The 22,033-nt window shown below is 48.4% G+C and overlaps 9 protein-coding genes across 9 annotated transcripts; 4 read left to right on the forward strand and 5 right to left on the reverse strand.

Annotated features, from left to right (window-relative positions):
* Positions 1 to 15: 15 nt before the first annotated feature.
* On the forward strand, positions 16 to 3,157 carry RhiXN_04171 (TBC domain-containing protein; the record flags this gene model as incomplete). The annotated part of the gene is made up of 10 exons (XM_043323988.1): positions 16 to 132; positions 183 to 233; positions 281 to 508; positions 557 to 1,301; positions 1,353 to 1,367; positions 1,445 to 1,602; positions 1,699 to 2,019; positions 2,060 to 2,285; positions 2,352 to 2,562; positions 2,653 to 3,157. 10 exons carry the CDS (start codon positions 16 to 18, stop codon positions 3,155 to 3,157), a joined length of 2,577 nt encoding a protein of 858 aa, XP_043176407.1.
* A 56-nt stretch (positions 3,158 to 3,213) lies between these two features.
* Positions 3,214 to 5,494, forward strand: RhiXN_04172 (TBC1 domain protein 10B; the record flags this gene model as incomplete). The annotated part of the gene is made up of 9 exons (XM_043323989.1): positions 3,214 to 3,419; positions 3,467 to 4,453; positions 4,504 to 4,611; positions 4,660 to 4,825; positions 4,885 to 4,956; positions 5,005 to 5,045; positions 5,093 to 5,160; positions 5,216 to 5,314; positions 5,394 to 5,494. The coding sequence occupies 9 exons, from the start codon at positions 3,214 to 3,216 to the stop codon at positions 5,492 to 5,494; spliced, it is 1,848 nt and encodes a 615-aa protein (XP_043176408.1).
* Positions 5,495 to 5,747: 253 nt separating this feature from the next.
* On the reverse strand, positions 5,748 to 6,092 carry RhiXN_04173 (pseudouridine synthase; the record flags this gene model as incomplete). Its single annotated transcript, XM_043323990.1, has 1 exon — positions 5,748 to 6,092. The coding sequence occupies one exon, from the start codon at positions 6,090 to 6,092 to the stop codon at positions 5,748 to 5,750; it is 345 nt and encodes a 114-aa protein (XP_043176409.1).
* Positions 6,093 to 6,211: 119 nt separating this feature from the next.
* Positions 6,212 to 7,097, reverse strand: RhiXN_04174 (pseudouridine synthase; the record flags this gene model as incomplete). The annotated part of the gene is made up of 6 exons (XM_043323991.1): positions 6,212 to 6,416; positions 6,475 to 6,497; positions 6,544 to 6,716; positions 6,769 to 6,793; positions 6,833 to 7,051; positions 7,095 to 7,097. The coding sequence occupies 6 exons, from the start codon at positions 7,095 to 7,097 to the stop codon at positions 6,212 to 6,214; spliced, it is 648 nt and encodes a 215-aa protein (XP_043176410.1).
* A 765-nt stretch (positions 7,098 to 7,862) lies between these two features.
* RhiXN_04175 (pseudouridine synthase) lies at positions 7,863 to 10,483 on the reverse strand (the record flags this gene model as incomplete). Its single annotated transcript, XM_043323992.1, has 6 exons — positions 7,863 to 8,259; positions 8,333 to 8,634; positions 8,932 to 9,060; positions 9,267 to 9,653; positions 9,697 to 9,901; positions 9,966 to 10,483. 6 exons carry the CDS (start codon positions 10,481 to 10,483, stop codon positions 7,863 to 7,865), a joined length of 1,938 nt encoding a protein of 645 aa, XP_043176411.1.
* A 724-nt stretch (positions 10,484 to 11,207) lies between these two features.
* RhiXN_04176 (FMN-dependent alpha-hydroxy acid dehydrogenase) lies at positions 11,208 to 15,311 on the forward strand (the record flags this gene model as incomplete). The annotated part of the gene is made up of 22 exons (XM_043323993.1): positions 11,208 to 11,322; positions 11,345 to 11,383; positions 11,433 to 11,449; positions 11,507 to 11,534; positions 11,589 to 11,651; positions 11,703 to 11,803; positions 11,853 to 11,978; positions 12,032 to 12,514; positions 12,567 to 12,640; positions 12,698 to 12,796; positions 13,033 to 13,183; positions 13,244 to 13,429; positions 13,485 to 13,492; positions 13,544 to 13,614; positions 13,670 to 13,930; positions 13,988 to 14,199; positions 14,252 to 14,332; positions 14,386 to 14,532; positions 14,584 to 14,685; positions 14,735 to 14,856; positions 14,908 to 15,089; positions 15,148 to 15,311. 22 exons carry the CDS (start codon positions 11,208 to 11,210, stop codon positions 15,309 to 15,311), a joined length of 2,832 nt encoding a protein of 943 aa, XP_043176412.1.
* Positions 15,312 to 15,688: 377 nt separating this feature from the next.
* Positions 15,689 to 17,141, forward strand: RhiXN_04177 (cytochrome b2 (L-lactate ferricytochrome C oxidoreductase) protein; the record flags this gene model as incomplete). Its single annotated transcript, XM_043323994.1, has 5 exons — positions 15,689 to 15,794; positions 15,847 to 16,346; positions 16,415 to 16,806; positions 16,865 to 17,050; positions 17,102 to 17,141. 5 exons carry the CDS (start codon positions 15,689 to 15,691, stop codon positions 17,139 to 17,141), a joined length of 1,224 nt encoding a protein of 407 aa, XP_043176413.1.
* A 328-nt stretch (positions 17,142 to 17,469) lies between these two features.
* RhiXN_04178 (Sugar (and other) transporter) lies at positions 17,470 to 19,917 on the reverse strand (the record flags this gene model as incomplete). Its single annotated transcript, XM_043323995.1, has 18 exons — positions 17,470 to 17,611; positions 17,663 to 17,759; positions 17,812 to 17,891; positions 17,946 to 18,082; positions 18,137 to 18,260; positions 18,311 to 18,380; positions 18,429 to 18,433; positions 18,510 to 18,535; positions 18,587 to 18,697; positions 18,751 to 18,862; positions 18,927 to 18,949; positions 19,000 to 19,126; positions 19,190 to 19,300; positions 19,361 to 19,414; positions 19,476 to 19,627; positions 19,682 to 19,741; positions 19,798 to 19,841; positions 19,908 to 19,917. The coding sequence occupies 18 exons, from the start codon at positions 19,915 to 19,917 to the stop codon at positions 17,470 to 17,472; spliced, it is 1,485 nt and encodes a 494-aa protein (XP_043176414.1).
* Positions 19,918 to 21,265: 1,348 nt separating this feature from the next.
* RhiXN_04179 (uncharacterized protein) lies at positions 21,266 to 21,861 on the reverse strand (the record flags this gene model as incomplete). The annotated part of the gene is made up of 4 exons (XM_043323996.1): positions 21,266 to 21,519; positions 21,568 to 21,578; positions 21,633 to 21,728; positions 21,782 to 21,861. The coding sequence occupies 4 exons, from the start codon at positions 21,859 to 21,861 to the stop codon at positions 21,266 to 21,268; spliced, it is 441 nt and encodes a 146-aa protein (XP_043176415.1).
* Positions 21,862 to 22,033: the final 172 nt, after the last annotated feature.

The raw sequence follows: 22,033 nt of genomic DNA on the forward strand, positions 1-22,033 counted from the left end.
TCTCTCTCGACCGCGATGGAGAGCGCGGACTTGGCGCGATGGCAGCGCTTTGCCTCGAAAGGCGGAATAGGGAAATCCACTGCCCTTGTCGATCGAATTGCAGAGCGTGATGGGGACCTCATGTTTCTCAAGGTATTTATTTTTCTACTTTTACTATGATATCAGACTTTGACCTTTTTCAGGACGATGAGATAGTAGTCCTCATGCAATTGCCTGAGGCAGGGTATTACTTGGTGAGCGATAAGCTAAGCTCCCCTATAAATTTGCTGATTTTTTGCAGGGATTTTGTGAGGGCGTTGTTGGGCGTTTTGCTATTACGGATGTACAAGTGCATGGTAAACTGAAACGCGCGGTTATGGCTCGACGTCCCGCTTCCGGTAACCCTGCATCCCCCAATCCGTCTCCTATTGCACTTGCTGCGACTCCCAGCCCCGCTGTACCCCATACTACTACTCTATTACCTCTGCGTGCAAGCGTAAACGAGACTAGTGTATCTGGCCCACATTCGGTGTGTTTTTCATTTCTCTGTTCGGGGTATTTACTGATGCTATCATAGAGCGATAATGGCACAGGCGTGTCTGCGTGGCTAGCCTCTCAACCGTCGCCTCCGTCTCATGAGAACATCCCCATCACGGAAACCGAACCCGAGCCGCCGGTATCGCGGAGAACAGAGTCTATTTCATTGCCGCACCCTTCTTCTCCACTCGACCCGCAGGATTCTCCATTACGCGAGAAGGACCCAGCTTCTTCATTACGTCCGTCCAAATCCCAGCGTACCTCCCCGTCAAGTTCTCCATCATCATCAACCCGTAACCGTCCTCCGTTGCATGTTGACACATCGCCCCCTGTTTCTGTTCCCCAACGAGAATCTCAGTCCTTGGCAAGCCTCGTATCCACGGAAGCCAGTCCACTCTCAGACGAGTCTGTCTACTCCTTACACCGGGGACAGAGTGGCACGGAGATTCATCGGGAGCCTGAGCATGGAGAGAAAGTCCCGCAATTTCAGTCCCAAGCAAATATGCGCAGGAGCGAGGCTGGGAGCATTCAGGGATTTGCTAGCTCATACCAACCAAATCCGAACGATGCTGAAACCGAGTCGCGTGCCGACATGGAATCTTCAATCTCGCGGACATCAACGCCGAGTATCGGGGACCCATTCCAGCACGATCAGCCAAGCACAAGTAGCCAGCTTTCATCCCCTACTCAACTTCGAGCGTTGCCTAGAACTACGAATGACAGTGCCCGACCTGTTCAGGTAGTCAGAACGCCACGCGAAGGAGGTATAGGGTCACGGGCCGAAGGTAGCTTGTATTCTGCGGACCGGGAGTCAAGATACTCAAATCAAGCTCTAGACGCCACTGCCTCTGGTAATGGACGAGTAGTATCTACTTCATTATCGGACGCTGGAGCCGGGATTGGGCTGTCTCTTATGGGTGGTTGTTAGGGTCTCGAGGAGATAGTGATAGCGAGAGTGATTATGGCCAACCGAGTGAAGACGAGGCTGATGTCCCGAGTCAATCACATAGGGAGAGTCCGGGGCGAGAGCAAAGCCAGGGGTCAGCAACCAAAGCCACACGCATGGAGGCGACGAGGGACTTTACCGTACCAATTCGATGATACACCAACCAAGGAGTGGGGACGTCACCCCGCTCGGAACTGGTTCGATGACCCCCTTAAATGGGCTTATCGACTAGCCAGAGCCCCAGTTTGACAAATTCGAGGTCGTCAACGCCACCATTTGGATTCGAACTTGACCCCACAACCAGTCTATCACAGGACACGAGGTTTGGAGGCAAAGCTACGGGAGACACATTGACCAGCGACTTGAAGGCCCCCACGGAGGAAACAAAGTTAGCATTGACGAGCGATGCCTCAAGTTCACCAGCCAATAGCTCAAAGGATGCTCATTCAGAGACGGGGCCAATCCATCCGACAGAGGAAGGTAGCTCTGACAATGAGTCTGACTACGGGGAGGAAGTGGGTCAGTCGGCTCTGGTTCTCAGGTCCCGCCCCCTGGCAGTGATGCGTTCCCCCGTTATTCAACGAGTCCATGCAACAGCACGATGATGATAACGATTTTGACCTTCCTCCCGTCCGACCGCCGTATCACCGTGCTTCTACGTCTATTCGCTCAATTACGTCTTCAGATGCGGGTGGATACTATGACGATGCAATTTACGATCATTACCGGTACTCTCAGATATCCATGGCCGCTCGCAGTGTCCGTATGTCAGTCTTTGGGGCTGAAGAAATTCCACCTCTACCAAATAGCGGAGAACTTGAGCGTGAGCCAGGAGTAGCCGAAAGAAGAGACAAACAGTTCGCCCCGCTAAACCTCTCTCCAAAATCAGGCCCACAAGGATCGTTATCCTCCCCTGGTTCTCAGATTCAGTTCTCGCCTGGCCTGAATGGCCCCAAATCACCCAGTGTGCGATCTCCGCTTGGGCAAGGAGAACCTGCTTCTCCTCGATTAATGGCTACGAACACTTCGCCACTCGCTGCTGGGCCAATCTTTCAGACACAAATGGCAACCCGAGATAACTCCGGCGAAATTAGACGAAAGTGAAGACAGGCAGGTGGATAAGAATGGTACATCTTTATCACTGAAAACAACTGAACTGCCCGTAACGGCCTCATCTGCTACGATTGGAGCACTTGTTACTTCTCCTGGAGGACTTGGGCTTCCTCTCTCGCCTGGTGCCTCTGGTCCTCCTTCTCCGTTATCCCTAATCTTGCTAGTACACTGCGTCAGGTAATAGAACAGCACCGTGCTCCCGAACCCGGATTACAAGCACCACTCCAAGCAGAAATTGTTGACCAAGAACCTATGCTTGGAAGTCCTGCTGCGGTTAATAGTCCACAACAAGGATACTCAGCTTATGAGCCTAGCCCCATCGCTAGCCTACAGCGTCGTCCTTCGAGGTTCGCACCACACCCGAACGCACCTAAACCTGCTCATATGTTCGCCGCCAACGCCTCCACTGGAACCCATTTGACATCGCCCGCACAAGGAGAATCCGACAATCATCCTCCGACAGGACCGCAGCACATGCGACTTCATGATGCGTTGACTTTGGTCGTCCAGCGCCTCAGAAACAATGGGATGGCCGGTGGTACACCAACGATCATGGAAGAACACACAGCGAGCTCTCACTGAGTTGGACTCCGGTTCCTATCTCGTTTGTGTTTGACCCGGATGGGCGAAGTATACCTATGTTCAATAGACCAGCGCTTGTTCCTCAACGCGCCATTGGTGTAGCGCAGAGGAGCGCGTCGATGAATGCACATCCTAGTACGACCACTGGTGCCCCTGTAAATGGAGGCGAATACGTAGGAAGCAAGTTGAGGCCCCGATCAAGGTCGTTCTCGGATGTACCAAGCGAACAGCTAGCAACGTACCGTGTATCAGGCGAGCAAAGGTATGCGAGTCGATTTAAGGTCTAAATATCTACTCATGGATGGGCAGCGCACCCCGGACGCCCATGGAGCCCAATCGACCTCGTCGAGCCAGTGGTGCTACGCCCGCTACACGCAGTCCACTTATTCAACCACCTACGCCTGGCCCTGCCCAGGGTCAGAGTACCCCTATCAAGCCCCTGAAGGGGGCTGATACACCCCTCCGTAGCCCTGTGTCACCCCCAACTAGCCCACTCAAACAAGTTCCACCCCCACTGCCCAATGCACCATCTTCTGGATCTAGTAAAAGTCCGTTCCGCGGACTTCGACAAGTTGCATCCAACACCATGATGCGCGTTGGGCTTCAGGGCAGCATCTCATCTATGCCCACTCGACAAAGCTCCGATAATCTCCATCATTCGCCTGTTGACTCTCAGAGGAAGCCATCTGAGGATATGCCTCGTCAGAATTCGAGTGTGACAAATATCAGTTCTCCTACGAGTCCCTCTACTTCACCCATGGCGTCCAGCCATGTATCCTTGAACTCAAAGATTTCTTCAACAGGACTGAGGCTAGCCGGAGCTAACCGACCGGCTACAGACACGCCCACAACGCCATTATCTCCCATAGCTTCGGTTGAGCCTACAGAAGAGACCGTCCATTACAACGATATGGACTTTGACATGGTTAAACCTATGCGGAGTCGTGTATCCACAATGAGAACTAGCGAAGATGGCAGACAGTCCATCTCGCGTAGTTCCCAACATAGTGATCACCCTAGGGGACACCAAGACGATGGACATGAACATAGCCCAACATCACCCATTGTATCATTACCTCCGAACCAAACGCACGTTCCTTCCACGCCGGTACTCACTGCAAAGGCTGGAAGCCACAACAGTCTGACCACGTCCGATTCAATCGCGGCGCATATATCTAGAGAACAACGGTGGATTTCGACAATGCAAGTCGTCCCTTCACCTTCTGTCCGCCGAAACAAGAAGATAAAGAAGTTATTATTGGAGGGCGTTCCTGCTTCAGTCCGAGGGGTTGTATGGTATGGCTAAGTGTAGCATTTGTCCTCATATTCTGACCACATAATCTCAGGCTATACTTGACGGATAGCAAGGCTCGACGGATGGTTGGCGTGTATTCCCAATTGGCCAAGCGTGGAAAGGTTCCTGCCACACCCGAGATAATCAAAGATGCTGAACTGTCAGTAAATTCAGGATATACCTCTTTTTAGCGCTAACCCCCTCTCAGCTGCTTTGTCGCACAGCCCCATCTCCAGTCACCCAGCGGGCCTGTTGTGACCATCTTGCAGGCATACCTGACCATGGTTCCTGATGTAACCTACCACCAAGGTCTTTGCCAAGTTGCTGGTAACTTATTGATGCATTCTCCCGAAGAGGATGCCTTTTGGACCTTCGTTGCTCTCATGGACAAGTACCTCCGAGGATACTGTACTGTGCAGTTAACTCGCTTCAGATGGAAGCTGATTCGGTATTTTTCGCTAAAACCTTGGAATCCAATGATCCGCAACTGGCGACTAAGCTATTCGTGAGTATTTATCTAGTGATTCTTACTACGCTACTTACTCCCGAGTAGCGAGATTTGGGTCTGCTTGCTGGTGACTTCTGTAAACCATGGTGAGTTGAACCATTGGTCTACACTTACAATTGTCTAACAAACATAGGATATTATCCGGCTTCTTAGGCGTGGTACCTTTCGAACAGCTGCCGTATTTGGGATATATTCTCGAGGGTATGCGTTTAACGGGGGTTTCCCTCAAATAGTTTACTGACCCGTACAAATACAGGAGCACCATTCTTATTTAGAGTCGGTCTTGTTCTCTTGGGCTACTTGAAGAAGGAAATATTGGCTCTTACCCCCAAGTCTTCCCCTGGGGCACTGGATTGTCTGCTCTCTATCTCCTCAAACTCTCCCGGCTGACCCCGACCAATTAATCGCCTCGGCCTACGCGGTCAGGTTTAAAGATGACGATATGCGCAAGATGCGCCCCAAAATCGAATCTCAGCTTCGAAAGGAACCTGGATTCACGCGTCCAGTCCTCACCCGTGATGCACTGAGGAAGTAATATGTAGTATCCTCTGATTCGTTCCACAGTCTGCGATACCCTAGCTTTGAAAGCATAGCATACACTACCTATCTCTTTACATGCAATACACCCAACCATCATCCATTTCTTATTCTTGTTAATACTTTTGTGCATCACCGAGGTGCTCGTTCCTGCTGTTGCTACTAGTCTTCCTTGCGTTCTGTGGTATAGTTATAGTGGAGAACAATATAATTGGTAATTCGACAAGACATAATTGGTAGATTCTATAATATCACTGGCCTTCAACCACCTCCACAGTTAAATCACCATCCCCCGTAACGGCGTCATCTGCTAGACTTGATCCTGGTTCAATTGAAGCCATTTCTGGGTCGTTTTTAGCGGTATCGCGGTATGCTTGATCTTCCGAGAGAAGTGTGAGGTTGGTCTGATGGAATGAACTCGTCTCGGTCTTCGTAACCTCACGAAGCGCCATTGTTGCATAGGCAGACGTCCCTAGTGTAAGCCTGATTTGCAACGCCATAAATTTACCATGAATATCTATCATTGGTTTGTCCAATCCAAGAATAGCATCTTCATCTGATTGAGCCAATGGAACATTAGGATCGGTATACCTCATTGTCGTCCAAGATAAAGCTTTGGGTGGTGTATGATCTTCCGATATGAGCCTCCCAAGGCATACTCTCTGGCGGAACTGTCAATAATGCATATCGGTTACAATATAACTCGTACTTCTGCTTATGTTTTGAAGTCATTCGGATCCAGTCCATCCAGTTTCAAGAATTCCCGGTACATATTTCCAAGTTCGCCCCCAGCTACGTCCGTCCCCGGCAAAGGCATAACGATATCAAACATCGAATAATGAGGCAAATCTTCTTCAGCCAATATCTTGACCTTCCTAGGTGCGGTCCGCTTGCCACTTTCCATTCTTTTCTCACTTTCTCTGTCATGCTCAAAATATCAACTACGCGCATATACAGCCTGTATGTACAAGGGCTCACCCGTTGCCGAGGTCGTCAATATCCTCTTTTACTACTTTCCCACTTTCACCAGCGTCGTCAAGTTTTCACCTTCGTTTTCATCGCCTTCTCTCGTTCTGAGCTATTATTGGTACCTTCATCATCGTACACGACGTCTCCGACAACCGGGTACGACCAAATGACTTGATACGCTCGGATACGATGGCATTCCACACGTAGGATTGATATGCGTGCACGTACATAAGGCGTAGATTTCGAGGTATCTATTCAGGAATAGAGCTGAATAGTTTATCACATGAGTTAAATTTAACTTACCGCCGATAGCCCTCCCAATAAATTCCTGTCAGTGCCACATGTTTCTTGTAGTTCTCCAGTATACATCTCTCTCTGCTACGCATCGGCGCGGGATCAGGCGCAGTGCTTTCTCCAGGTCCTTTTCCTCGGTCCATGCACGTCGCCCAGCCTCAGTTTCCGGGTACTCTCCGGGACGTGGTCTAAGCAAGAGCGAAGTGGCAAGCCTCCAATCGGATCGAAGAAGGGCAGCCCAATAGAATGAGTGGGAATAGCTGATGTTCCAAAGCGTTGCATTCCTGCCACGCTTTTAGGTATTTTGGACACTCTGATAGAGAGAATTGACTAACCATAATAATTAATGAACCCATTCTCTTTTAGCGAGCCCATCGCTTTGTCAATCACCTCTGACTCTGCCTTCACATTTCTGTTGGAGTGTTTAATAAGCTTGCAAATTTGACAGAGAAATTGTAGCACCTGAGTGTAATCACAAATTCATTCCCTTTCAACATTCCTAACTCTAGATACCCTTTTCGGTAGTTTGATATCGGAAACTCGCACGCCCCTCTCTCCTCTGTTTGACTACATCTTCAGGAGATCGACGACCGGTTAAACTGTTGGTAATTTTCCAAACATCTTCCACAGTGAATCGGCCACGCTTTAAACATACACGTTGAGTGGTCACTCCTCTCTTGTCTTTTGTGCCTGCTGTAGAGAGTTCTCGAGGTGGAACCTTGAGCAAGCGTGCAAGATGGCCGAGGCGTCTTGTGTCTCGATTCGTCTTTTGAAGTGTAAAATGAATATAAGATGGCAGAACGGGAGATCGATCTACAGGATATTCTATTAGGCAGGATAACTTCAGTGGCTCAATTCCACCTACCGTGACCTCCGCGCCCTCTACCACGCCCCGGAACCTCGGTGAGCCTTTATAATCACCCTTGACCCTTCCTCCTCAGTTGCTTCATTGGTTTCGGTCTCGAACTTTCCTTTAAACAGGTTTCGGACATTTTGGTGCACAGATGTCCGCATCTCCTTGCTGGGGATTGGCTAGGGATTTGACATGAGTACGAGTACGGATATCAAGGCTCTAAGTGTACTGACATCCGTGAGGACCCGTCTCAAATCTTCCCTCTGTACTCCTCCGCGCTCCCGTCCTCGCCCTCGCCCTCGCCCTCGCCCTCCCTTCCTCTTCCTCTGCCGTTATCCGCTTGTGAAAGCTGGCCAATTTCCTCGGTATTCAAGTTTACTTCGTCAGACCGTGCTTCACCCTTTGGCCGACCCTCCCATCCGCTATCACTTATCAAACCTAAAGGAGGTTCCGGTCCTTCGTCGTATAGCTGCTTTAGTTTCATGCGAACATCCTCGGATAACAGTTTCCGAGAGTTTGCATCCACGTTCGCATCCCATTGCCCGCTCGCAGTTTCAATTTCCTCTGAAACAACTTCTTGAGCTACCGGTGCTTTTGGACTTTCCGGCTTCCCTAGTTCACAGACATGGACCACATTCCCTCCAAATCTACTTCGTAGACCAAAAAATCCGTAAATCTATTGGCTCCTCTAATCATCACTAACACAAGGTTATGACATACCTTTGCTTAATGATACCTTCAATGCTGGTGATATCACAGCTGATACTCATTTTCCAACATCCTTCTGATCCTTGAAACACATAGTCATTCAGAGCCTGACGTCCGAGCAAGGTTGTGCTAGGAGGCAACAAATTCTTCACGTCGTAAGTTTTGTTGGAAACAGTGTCCAACGGTCCGGGATCAGAGTCGATATGCAACTTCATACGTTTGGGAGGCGGCTCTGCATCATTTGAGTCCTCAATGGGGCGTGTCATGTCAGTGGAAAGCGACATGGCGAAACTTCTAGGCGTTGGGTGGTCGTCCTGAAGAAGATTCATATGCGAGCTGTTACTGTTACATACACTCTCCGAATTCGGCGTTACTGAACAAAAACACGCATATATTGCTAACAATAATGTTAACAGACATCAATTTACAGTACGATCCAGTACATCTAACATCTGATACAAAGTTTTCATTGATGGATCAACCATCTATAGGAATGACGCGGGGTAATCGCTGTTCAGGCCAGGTCCGAGCCTTCACCTGAAAAAGCTCCCAGGGGAACCAACGCACGGACAATCCGACTAGAACGCAGATAGGGTGGTCATAGAGCTTACAGGCCCATTGATCTTGTCTTCCACTTCCTCGACCAAGGCTTCAGCTACATCCAGAGCTACCTCGGGTACATCATCCGGAACATGAGTTGGATGCGTATCCGGAGTAATAGGGCCATCACTGGCAGCGCCCTCGTTGAATTATCGCGTGACATATGCGGAGACTGTGGATAACCGGCGGCATCTTTAAACTCTCCGGGTCGTATTTCGATAGGAATAGGGACACTCTGGTAGTTCCTGGCGCATACGATAACCCACGTCCGGGACATTCTCCGAGAAAATATCGTCAACATCGTTGATAAGGCCATGTTCCGACATATCCAAACGCAATCCCTCACAGATCCTCTCGCCAGGTCCGGAAAGTAAGCGCATATATCCTCGTAGTGCTCAATGAGTAGGTGGGGACGTCGAGCAGCGATAATGTCAAATAAATGCCTAGCACTCTGCCGAGCAGTATGTGGTGCAAAAGCGGCCTCTGCCGGAGTAAGCAGGAGTTGATCAATTTTAGTGATGTTGGCACGTATTCCAGATATCGATATCCGAGATTTGAAGGGGATCCGGAATATGTGTAAGAGCAAAACAAGCGCATCGCGAGAGAGAGGAAGCGTGTCCGCAATATATCCTGCAGGATCTTCATAAAATAAACCGAATCCTTCATCTTGTAACTCTGCGCGTTTCCAAGGGTTCCGGCCAGTAGTCAAATTCACAAGAATTCTCCCTAGAATCTTTTTCAGCCAACTTTGAACTTCAGGATAGCATTGAACATACCAATGCCCAGATATCGTTATGCACGGTCGAGTAGGCTCTGATTTTGGGAAACCCAATACACTCTATCAAGATGTATGAGCTCTCGTGGAAGATATAGAAGGAGAGGGGCTTGCCAGGAGACATGTAAAATTCGCTTCCACACCTGAAGTCTTGACTAAATGTGTCCCGGGTTGCAAGTCCAAGTCGGTCAGCAAAATTGTATTTCCTTTGCGACATAGAATGTTTCTAATCTGACTTTAGTTATACAATGGGAATTGGAATAAAGGTACTTTCCAGGCTTGAGGTCGCGATGGTAAACCCCCTTCGCGTGGCAAAACTCAACAGCATCGAGCAACTGGACGAAAACCTTTTTGATCATGGCATCATTACCAAAGTAAAACTCGTCCTCTGATACACTTGAACAAGTCTCCGTCAGTGTAAAGATCCATAACAGCATAGTAAGCCATTTGATCAACGAAAACACTGTGGAGTGTAACAATGTTCGGGTGCTCGGAAACGCGAGAGTGATGGGCATTTCGTGTTCTATCTGGCGACGACGCTCTGAGCCAATACCAGCAGCAGACAGAACCTTAACAGCGACAGGCCTATTGTCGGGAAGTTGCGATCCAGCCCCTATATAAACGACTCCAAAAGCCCCAGTCCCGAGAACCTCACCAAGACGAAGGCCGCCCTTGACCTTTGTCCCCTTCAAGTCAAGCATCCACTGAGGAAAATGAGTGCCACGGCTATCGGAGGAAAATGACAAGCCGGGGGAGCGAATAACAGGGTCAGACGCGTGGCGAGGCATAGTGAGATGCGGTGCCCTGGGGCCAAGTATCGTGCTTCGAGTCCGCCGGGATGCGTCGAGTTCGTCGGCTTGGTGTCGAGATTGTTGGTGTGTTGATGCCCGGGAAGAACGAATTAACCCCCGGTGTTGGCCTTTTATACGCTTGAAGAGTTAGACAGGGGCAAGAGGTCATGCCCAGTTCCATTCACTCGACCCCTGTCGAATAATAGTAAAGTACACAACCCTGTGTGGGATGCCCGCTGAAATAGTCTATCACTTTGTCCTATTTTCGTTCAGACCAGTTTGCATGGTATCTCCGGATTCAATTATATTGAATGGTGGGTATGGAACAAAGCCTTCTGGGTGTACGCTATTTGCCCTGTACCTACTATATATATGCATGGGACGCGATCGGGAGGGAAAACCAAAGCAGAACTTTGCTTGTGTAGCACCCCAGCCTAACATAGCTCACAAAGTTGTCGATTAGGGTATTTTACGAGTGCATCGCGAGAAGGAGCTGAGTCTATTTTCTGGTGCCCCGGTTGATGTGGTTATAACATTAAAGTTACGATCGAAAAGCCTCGGAGCTCGCACCGGTTCGGCGCTTAGCGAGGGATCTACTACCCCATTTGGCTATTCGACCGTGGTTGGAATTGGCCTGTGACCTTACGCGGTGGGTGCTTGATTCTGCTATAAATCCGGTGGAGAATTTACGCACTCGCTATTCGACAACCCTTCGACCATCATGTCTAATTCCTACCAGCCCAACACATCCTTCATTCTCAAAGCAGTCGAAGACGTTGTATACGAGGATCGACCCGTTCCTGAATGCAAGTTTACGCCTAGACGCCCTGTAAAATGTGTCTAATGTCTTCTCTTCAGTGCAAGACAATGAAGTACTCGTAGAAGTCAAGAAGACTGGTGTGTTCAACTGCTCACATTGTCTATCAACGTATTGACAGTGTCATAGGTATTTGTGGATCGGATGTTCGTTGTTTCAAGTACTCCAACTCACCATATATACCAATCTTGTGCATTTGATAGGTTCATTACTTGACTCATGGTCGTATTGGTTAGTATTTTACCCCTCCTTGAATTCAAACGCAGAACCAAGACGCTACTTTAGGTGACTTTGTGGTCAACGCGCCCATGGTTCTTGGGCATGAGAGCTCTGGGATTGTTTACAAGAGTGTGTGCGTCACTAGAGCATATTCTGACATCTCATGACACTCCGAATCAGTTGGATCAAAAGTCAAGGATCTCAAACCTGGCGATCAAGTTGCTCTTGAACCCGGTCAGTCCTGTGCTACCTGCGAGTACTGCAAGAGCGGGCGTTACCACGTAATTATTATTCGATATTTTGCATACTTGGTTCTAACTACTTCCATAGCTATGCGCTGATATGGTATTCGCGGCTACCCCTCCATACGATGGTACTTTGGCAAGATATTATAAGCTACGATCAGACATCGCATACAAGCTACCTCCTAATATGAGTCTTGAGGATGGTGCAATGGTAAGTGTGGCTTATGGGCTACTCTTAATTGTGCACCGATGTATCTTTGGTAGATTGAACCTACCGCCGTGGCCGTCCATTCGGTTTCTACATTGGCCAAGTTCCAACCCGAGCAATCCATTGCGGTCTTCGGTGCAGGGCCAGTTGGTATCCTTTGTATGGCAGTCGCAAAAGCGCTCGGAGCTCGACGAATTGTTGCCATCGATATCGCACCTCACCGGCTGGAATTTGCTAAGAACTACGCTGCCACCGATGCTTTCCTTCCTCCTAAGATGGAGGAAGGCGAGTCTAAACCAGCCTATTCCGCGCGAGCAGCGGCCCTGCTCAAGAAGGAGTTCGGTCTGTCCGACAGGGGTGATAATTCGGTGGATGTCGTCATCGATGCGAGTGGTGCTGAAGTGTGCGTTCAAATGGGATTCCATATCATCCGTGTCGGTGGCACATACGTACAAGTTGGGATGGGACCAGACGCCCAGGTACCATTTGGGGTTATGATGGTGAAAGAGCTCACTGTTCGAGGCTCATTCAGATATGGCGTAAGTGCCCCATCGCATGCATACATTCAAATTCTAAAATGCTTCGGAACAGCCCGGAGATTATCAACTCGCTATTGCCCTTGTATCGCAAGGGAAGGTTGATCTAAAGCCGCTTGTGACGCACAGGTAACTCTACCGTCCCACGTAATTCTAAGCTGCTCAATTGACGAACTAATTATTCAGGTTCGAATTTACCGACGCTGTCGCAGCATTCAATACTACCAAAACCGGAAAGGGGCCTGACGGAAAGGGCGTTATCAAGGCCATTATAAACGGCCCTAAGTAAGATGGCCCATAACTGTACACGAGCAATTTTGTGCTTGTGGTAATTCAACTAGACATAGACAAACTAAAAAAAATATCTACATTCATAAGCGCCAATGATCGGCCGTATGATCGCCGGGCCGTAGTGTTCCGCAACAAGCCTTTGACGGATCGTGATCTATAAATACGAATGATACCAATGACCAGAGTGAAAGCATAGCCCCTTTCGCTTTCATTGCTGATTTCAGGTAAAGGTCATTGTTTGAAGAATTTCACACTTCGATCATGCTGTCTCGCTCTGTGTTGCGCACTGGCACAAGACTAGCTAGTCACAGAACAATTCATTCTTCAACAAGATCGGTTAGGTCCTCGAACTTTTATGCCACCGCCGCCACCGCCGCTCTGGTAAGTTTGAAGACGAAGTTGCTGCCATATTTAATATCTGTTATCATACATGTATCGTAGCTTGTAAGCGCAGCGTTCGCATTCGCCCAACCGCTCCAATTGGATGCAGATCCAAGCCGTGGTCAAAAGAAGTCTGGCAGCGCTCGTGCGAAAACTCAGACCCCTCAGACAGAAAATCTCATCTCTTATGATGAAGTTCAGAAGCACAACACTCGTGAGAGTTGTTGGGTTGTTATACGGGGCCAAGTGCGTAACTCATTTGTATTATAGAGCTTTCGACTAACGCGAAGGCCTGATCAAGGTCTACGAGTAAGTAAAGGTAGATAAATTACAAAACATCGAATTTATCCTTTTGATTAGCATTACTGACTTTATTCCTAAACACCCGGTGGTATCAAACCTATTGTGGCCAACGCCGGTACGGATGCGACGTGGGTCTCCCCTGTCATTACTGGGGGGTCAGCCCTGATCTCCTTAATTACAGAGAAATATACGAATCCATCCATGCCAAAGGTCTTATTGAGAAGATGCTCAAGCCTTCGCAGCATATCGGAGCGCTCGATCCATCAACAGCCCCCGCGCCGAACCCCGAAATAGAGGTAGAAGAGGAGCGAATCGCTAACGCACGCGCCAAACTCCCACCTCTCTCACACGTCCTCAATTTAAATGAGTTTGAAGAACTTGCTGAGACCGTCTTGAGCAAAACCGCATGGTCCTATTATCGCTCTGCTGCCGATGACGAATATGGTGGGTCCCGGATCGGCTTTCTTACCACCATGAAATATTGAGCTATATGTCTCCTAGCACATATGAACAATGCACTAGCGTTTCGAAGGTACTGGTTCCGCCCTCGAGTGCTTCGTGGAACCAAGACAGTAGACACATCGTGCGAGATTTTAGGCGTCCAGAGCGCTCTTCCGATATTTGTTTCTCCTGCTGCCATGGCCGGACTGGGCAATCCCGCTGGCGAGGTAAATATTACCAAGGGTGCGGGGAAGACCGGCATTATCCAAGGAGTAAGTCCTAATTCCCCTTACCCTGAGGTGCTTTGGCTTATCTCGAGCGAAGATATCTAGTAACGCATCCTGCACGATTGATGAAATTGCTGCCGCGCGAACTGATCCAGAGAAACAGCCGTTGTTCTTCCAGGTAAGTTCCGCAACTTCAGCATAGGCGCCAACCCAATTTTAAGCATTGTGTAGCTCTATGTTGCATCGGATCGTGCTAAATCGGTGCAAACAATTAAACGCGTTGAAGAATTGGGCTATCGTGCCATATTCTTCACGGTCGATGCCCCGGTATTAGGGAATCGGGAGTTGGACCAACGCAACAGATCTGGACTACTTGACGTGAGTTGTTTGTGATTGTACCGCATACAATGACCTTTGAGCTTTGAGTAGGCAGGAGATGACGACGAAGAGGGCCAGAAAGGCGGTGTTGCGAGCACTATAGATGGATATTTCGACACAGACATCGATTGGTCTACCTTAAAGTGGCTTAAGGTATATCTATCCATGACTCCATGCTGCACTAGTTTCTGATAGCCCACAGACGGTCACGAAACTCCCAATTATTTTAAAAGGAGTACAAACGGTGGAAGACGTTGAGTTGGCCGCCGAGCATGGTGTACAAGCCGTACTCTTGAGCAATCACGGAGGCAGGCAATTGGACTAGTATGTCTAAGCTCTTGTGGCATGTGTGACTCAGGACTAAATCATATTAAGTGCTCCTGCTGGGATTGACGTCCTATACGAACTTCGCCAAAAGCGCCCTGATCTGTTCGATAAAGTAGAGGTTTACGTTGATGGCGGAGTTCGTCGTGGCACCGATGTCCTCAAAGCACTGTGTTTGGGCGCCAAAGGTGTTGGATTGGGGCGGACGTTCTTGTTCGCCAACGGAACATATGGTACGTGGCTACTTGTGCCAGGTCTGGTATTCTGATACAATTCTGACGCATCGAATAGGAGAGAAGGGCGTTGTCAAGGCCGTGCGCATATTGCGTAACGAGATTGAAACCGGGATGAGACTTCTGGGTGCAACAAGTTTGGATCAATTGCGGCCTGAAATGGTGGAACGAGCGCCGTTTGTTGAGATACCATCGGGCCTATATCGCTCGCGACCAGAGTAAATACAAATATCGACCAACAATGAACTGATACCAGAATCAAGTCTGTGTCGTACGAGGGGCTCGTTGCCTTTGTTAACCACGAAAATGCTTTTGCTTGCCAACGAGCCGCGTCTAGGAACCAAGGAAGCACATGCTCGAACCCTGAGCTATGCAGATCACGGGGGCTACAAATATCTTCGGAATCAGACGTAGCAATCGCAAGGCTTGGACTTGACCGCGTTCACGTCACTCATGTAAGTGTTATCAGTCCTCAAAGAGACGCAGGACTGACCATTTATCGCAGTTCCCGACCCCCCTCTACCCTCTCCTAATTTTTTTCTTCGGGCTGTGCCCTTTTTTTCTTAGTTAGCGCTCTGGTAGCATTCCCGTTTTTCACGATGCGTTATTCGACTCTTTTCGCCTCTGTTTCGTATCCTCTTCTTGCCCTGGCGGCCCCAATGAAGTACCCCCGTGCTGCCAGTGCAAACGACATCACCGTTCTCAGTGGGTGTTTTTTCTTCAACGAGTTTATGCGCGCTTAACGCTTTCTTTATAGAGTTTGCCAATGTTCTGGAACAACTAGAGACGGAATTCTACAAGCAAGCCCTGGCCAAGTTCAAGGAGTCCGACTTTACTGCTGCCGGTTTCGTCTCAGCTTCTGTGCCAGTCGAGCAATTCAATTCCATTGCAACGGATGAAGCCACGCACACTAGTACCCTTGCCTCCGTACTACGCTCTCTCGGCCAGGAGCCTGTGTCAGGATGCAATTTCGACTTCAACGCAGCGCTTGCCGACGTCAAAACGATGGCCGCAGTTGCACGCCTTGTAGAGAATGTTGGTGTATCGGCATATCTCGGAGGGGCAGCCCTGATCGATGACCGACAAATTCTCGTCGCTGCTGGCACAATTCTAACCGACGAGGCTCGTCACCAAACCGTCTTAAACATGCTCAACGGCGGAGTTGCAATTCCAGCGGCGTTCGACGTTGCCCTGGCCCCCTCTCAAGTCTTGGCTATTGCTGGTGGCTTTATCTCGGATGCGACCTTGGTATCCCAGGTTAGTTTATTTTCCACCATTTAGAGGGATCTATTTGAACGGAATTGGCAGCCAACCCCGTACTCAAGGTGACCAACACCGGAGCGGTTGCCCCTGGAACGACTCTCACATTCGACTCTCCTGCACTGGCGGGTCTCGATCGGGCAACTCTTTCCTGCCAAATGATGACGGGAGGCGTCGCCAGTGCCGCTGTCTTCCCTATAGATCAATGTGTTGTCCCTCAAGGTCTTGAAGGCCCGGTCTACATTTATATCACCAATTCGACCCAACCTCTGCTGAATAGTCAACAAAACCAGAATGTGGCGTCGATTGTTGCGGGGCCTACAGGCGCTTTCATTGATACTCGCCAAGAGAGTGCAAGCTCATTGTTCAAATCCGGGGGGCAGTTGAACTCTGGGTCTACTACCTCAACTATTACCCCAGAACAGGCTAGCCAGATTGCAGGCGGAGGGCAAGCTGGGTAAGCATCTTAGTTCAACAGGTTTTGTGGTTGCATAGGCTAACCAGACCGCTTGTAGTGGACCTGCTGCTCCTGCACCAACTCCTACACCCGCCGCGGGCGCACCCCCTGCACCTAGTGCACCTGCAGCCGGCGCACCTCCCTCGAGTGGCGGTTCGACTACTTCTAGTGCCGCCTCATCACCTACACCTGCTGCCGGCGCCGCCCCGACACCATCTGCGGAACAGTCAAATTCCGCTGGGGGGTGAGTATACATTCAACCGCACCATATAACGTTATCTCACCTTACTTTTAGACCGGCAATAGTTATTGGTTTTACGACACGAGGAGCTTAGACGAAACACTTAGTTTGTCTCTTGATATGTCTAGATTAGAAAAATTGACCACGGGCATGGTTGATTTAATGCATCGTGTTTGAATCGTTTTTAGTCTTTCCCTTTCTGTTCTTCTGGGTATTGTGTCGTATCACTCATACCATCGATTATACTTTCATATCACCCTGAATACTTGGCGTGAGGCCGATGAATCAATCCGATCCGAGGAGTGTCATAAAGACAACGGAGCTCGTATATTACGAACTTAAAACTGATATGAGTACACTGTGTATAAACCGGAAAAGATATTGACCGTGAAAAACGTGAGCGAGAAAAGGGGCACGAGAGCTTATTCAGTATGTTTTAAGTCGTGCTTCGAGTTCGAATCGTGCGGACTTGATGTCCGTTGAGCCATCGAGGGTCGTACTCCATCAAGTTTATGGTCAATGACCTGGTCTCCGAAGAGTTCATCCATTTCCTCCAAGGTTTTACTTGACATCAAATTAGTAGAGATGATGATCGAATGAAGTGCGTTTTCTTACCCTTTAGTTTCTGGGAAGAACAGGAGGACCATGATGAACGAGAATACGTTCAGGCAGACAAAGAGCAAGTAGTACTTCCATGCCGAGTTCTCCAGGCCTGTACGCGTCTATTGAAAACACCGATCATATCTTTTGGAAGGTAAGCTTACCAATGGGACTCGTTTGGCCGAACAATACATTAAAGGCCCAGTTTGTGCAAGTAGCCGCAGACACACCCATTGCTCGCGTGCTAGTATAGTTGTTAATATTGTGGGGCTAGAGGTGCAAACAAAGGAGTGCGTACCGCATAGGGAAGATTTCTGCGACATATGTCCAAGCGATCGGACCGTAGCTGACGGAGAATACAGATGTTGCGATAAAGAACATTGCCACACCAGCACCTTGCGCCGCTTTATTGGGGTTAGGAGAATCAGGGGGGTACTAGGCAATCTCTCAGTAGTTGACGGGACCCTAGATTCGGGAATGTATGCGTACCGAAGCGTTGATAGCGGTTTCAACAGCCAAGCAAGCGGCGAGCATGAATGATCCGAAGAGTAGTGGTTTCTTACGGCCTACGCGGTCGACAAGGAAAATAATAAAGAACAGATTCCAGATGGGCCTTTTGTAGAGATTAGCCTCATTGGTGGGTAAAAGTAGAGGCAAACTTACCCAACAACTCCATAGATGGACTGGATCAGAAGTGGATCGGAAATACCGAGAGCACGATACATGCGCGGTCCTGTGCTTGATTTAGTGTACGTTTATTTCACATAGCGGATCAACTCACCATAACTAAAAGAAAGTTACACAAAATGAGGAAATAGTAGCATTCAACACCATATTCCGCCACAGAGACAGTACCACTTACTAGTTGATTACGTTGATACCAGTGAACTATAATATCATGTCAGCATATGGTCAAACTGACTTGTGATTCACGACTACCTGGCCGAATGCCTGCACACCACATGCAATAAGAGTTCGCTTTAACATCGGCTTGGTATTCACTAGGTCCATGATATTGCTGGATTTCATGTCCTTCTCGATGCGAATTTGCTAAATCCCAATGTATGAGTAATAGCCTATCCAACGAATGAGAAACAACTTACTTCACAGATCTCAGCAAACTCTCCGTCAAGCCATTCCCGATTCTCCCCATCAAAGTGAAGCTTCTCGAGAACACGGTACGCTTCCTCCTCACGACCTTGGGCAACTAACCACCTAAAGACCATCATATATATGAACAAACATATTTCTCCGCGCATGGGGATATGATTTGGCCTACCTGGGAGAAAATGGGAAAACGAACTAAGACAAATCGTGAGATAGTATAGAAAGGTCATGTATAGGTTACATACCATTCCGAAGAAAAGAATCACAGCAGGCCCCATCTGAAGACCAAGCGGCAGACGCCAAGCAGCAATTCCATGGATTCCCTTGTCACATCCATACGTGACCCAGTTCGCAACAATGAAACCGAACCCACTGTAGATGGTAATAATTATTCAGCTCTCAAGGTTAAACTCTGCATGATGGCAAGATTCTCACAGCATTTGTTGGAAAGTTCCGGCCATAAACCCACGCCACTTCGGGTGCGAAATTTCAACTTGATAAAGGGGAGTGATCATACTCAAGACCCCGATGGCAAGGCCAGCAATACTATGGGGCGAAGGGTTAACTATTCTAGGATACACTGAGTAATGGTATGCAGCTGCTTACATGCGTCCGGCGATCAGCATTCCGATATTGACCGCTACACATTGCAACAAACACCTGCCAATGGAAGTATTTAGAACCTCAATACTTCAAATTGATAATGACGGAGCTAGCGCACCCAACTACTGCAATCAAACTACCAAACTGGATGGTTCTCTTGCGGCCAATGTGATCCGCGAACCATGCTGCGGATGCGGCTCCGATGAAGCACCCGCCAGCCAGTGTGGAAACTACGGCTCCGACCAAATCTTCCGACGGACTGTCAAAGTACTACAAAAATCCATTACTATTAACTTCCAAAGTAGCAAAACGGGACGTGCTTACCTCTAGGAAGTACTGGTTCTCCAGGACATTTGTGATTACACCACTATCATAGCCAAACAACTGAAAACCTCCGGAGTGAGAACTTCGTATACAAAAGCACACTGCGGGGTACTTACGAATCCTCCAATAGCTGCAAAAACAGCCAGCGAAACGTTATAGACTGTGGTGCAGTAAATTTCCAGTGAGCTGATGCTCAGTCAACTCTAACACGAGAATCCAAACTTACACATCCCCATATTGAAGAGGCACAGTGAGCACTGAAAATTGCGGTCACAAAACACTCGCGCCCTTCAGAATCTCCCTCTCCTTACGCCAATAGTTTATATAAGTACACTTCGGCAACTTGCCCTGGGGACTCTAATGCACGCTTGGTACCTCCATTAAGAAGCACAACGGACTAGTGACTATTTGGGGCAACTAGACTGTTCTTGTTGATATTTAATCACTAATTCCGTGGTCCGGGCCGTTTTGTGCCACCCGGCTGCCCGCTTTGGGTCACTCCCGGGGAAACGTCGGTATTACACTTCTACGCATTTGCCAGAATAGCTATGAATTGGCTTTAATGCCCCCTTATTTCCACTGAAGAGCCTATAGGAACTCAACCCGCGCTATTCATACTTATGGCCAATAACCTACCGAAGTATCCAACCTGCCATTATTGGTCGAATGTTATGTGTCAAGTGGCTTGGCGAAAGTTGAATAAGCAGCTATACAGATTACATCACAAGATATGTTCGGGGAGCAGTAAGGAACCTATTTTTTTATCCTGCTTACAGGCTGGACATCATGATACTTGATCCGTCAAAGAATCAGCTTCGTCGTCTTAATTCCGTAGTACCGGGAAGCCAATCTCAGCGTTCGCTCCCATTAAGACTGTATGCTTTGGTAAGGCTCAGTAGCATCGCTGCATAACGTGTCGAGCGATCGGACACCAAGTTAGCAAACTGCTCGGGCTCGCTACCTGCCCAGATTCTCTGGCTTTCATGCGGCGGGAACCACAAAAACAAGTGATACTAGTTTTCGGCAGAAGAGTGAAGGCAGTTCTCGTCTAGTCACTCAATTTCACCGCGCGTGTAGCGGATAATCCTACAATGAGTAACTCCTAGTATTATTGTTATATGACCTCCTTGATATCATATTCGACTCCACTATAATGTTCCTAAGTCTTCCAAGTAACTCTTGCATAGTTCTTGAGCAGCATGTAGGAAGCACATGCATAAGATCGAATGCCGGTAGATTTTTTTTTTTAAAAAAAAGGAAACGGCCAATAAATCCCTGAATCTAGCTAATAATTTTGGTGGCCCTACAATATATAGCGTTTACAATTTCAGCCTATACAGCAACTTCGCTGGCAAATGATATGTGTATTGAGGGTTCTAGTGATTCTATCAATATTATACGCAAGGCTGCACGTGAGGCGTATATGTGGCACTTCCATTAGAGAAAATACTGTTATCACTTTCAAGCGGGTATCTCTAAGCTTGAACATCTGATCAACTCTTACATGTTGATACCAATCAGCTCGAATTTTGTAATATAGTCTTTACGACTAAACGGTAGAAACAGCTACAAATGGATGCTAACTCAGAAACCTCCCAGTGCAGAAATGATGCTCCTTGCTTTGGATTCTGCTGCGTCGTAACGGTCTGGGTAGGCAGAGACCTGGACAGCCTGTGCTAATTGACCAGGAGTCATGCTTGAAGTCGCAACCCTTACAGCCTTATCGATGAATGCATTTGTTGCGTGCGTAACGTCTAAGCAAAGGGACGAAGGTGTGCACCACCCTTGTGAGGGACGTTGTTGGAAAACTCCAAGACTGTCGCGATCACCACAGTTCACTATTGCATACGTCAGCTACACCCCGCTACGGTAATACTACGACTTACAATTGTTAACACTGGGGTAGAGATATTATCAGCTTAGCAGTCAATTAGACAATATATGTGCTCACTGAGATTCCACCCATCCGGTTTCAAAAAGTGCGAGCATCAACCTTTGACTTGCATTGCGGCTCTTCGCAACGTTACGGATCGTCGTGGCAACAGATCTAAGTGAATACCAATAAGAATAACGAACTTCATAGGTTATAAGTTTATTAACCTGTTCCAGTCTGCGGGGATGGTGCAACCTGATGCAAGAGATGCAAGCCCAAGCACAGCACCAAAGCTGACGAATTTCATTGTGAGAATATGAGAAGCAATAATAAGAGGTGGGAGGTTGGTATAAAACAACCAGGGCTTTGAAGGGCATTTTATACTTTTTCATAGTCAATTATTTCGGGTGAACAACTCCCTGGCGGCGGGATTGCACATGGTATCCGTAGTGTCACCGACTCCTTGTCGGGTGAGATGC

The sequence above is a fragment of the Rhizoctonia solani genome, chromosome 1, assembly GCF_016906535.1.
Source record: "Rhizoctonia solani chromosome 1, complete sequence".
NCBI lineage: Eukaryota > Fungi > Basidiomycota > Agaricomycetes > Cantharellales > Ceratobasidiaceae > Rhizoctonia > Rhizoctonia solani.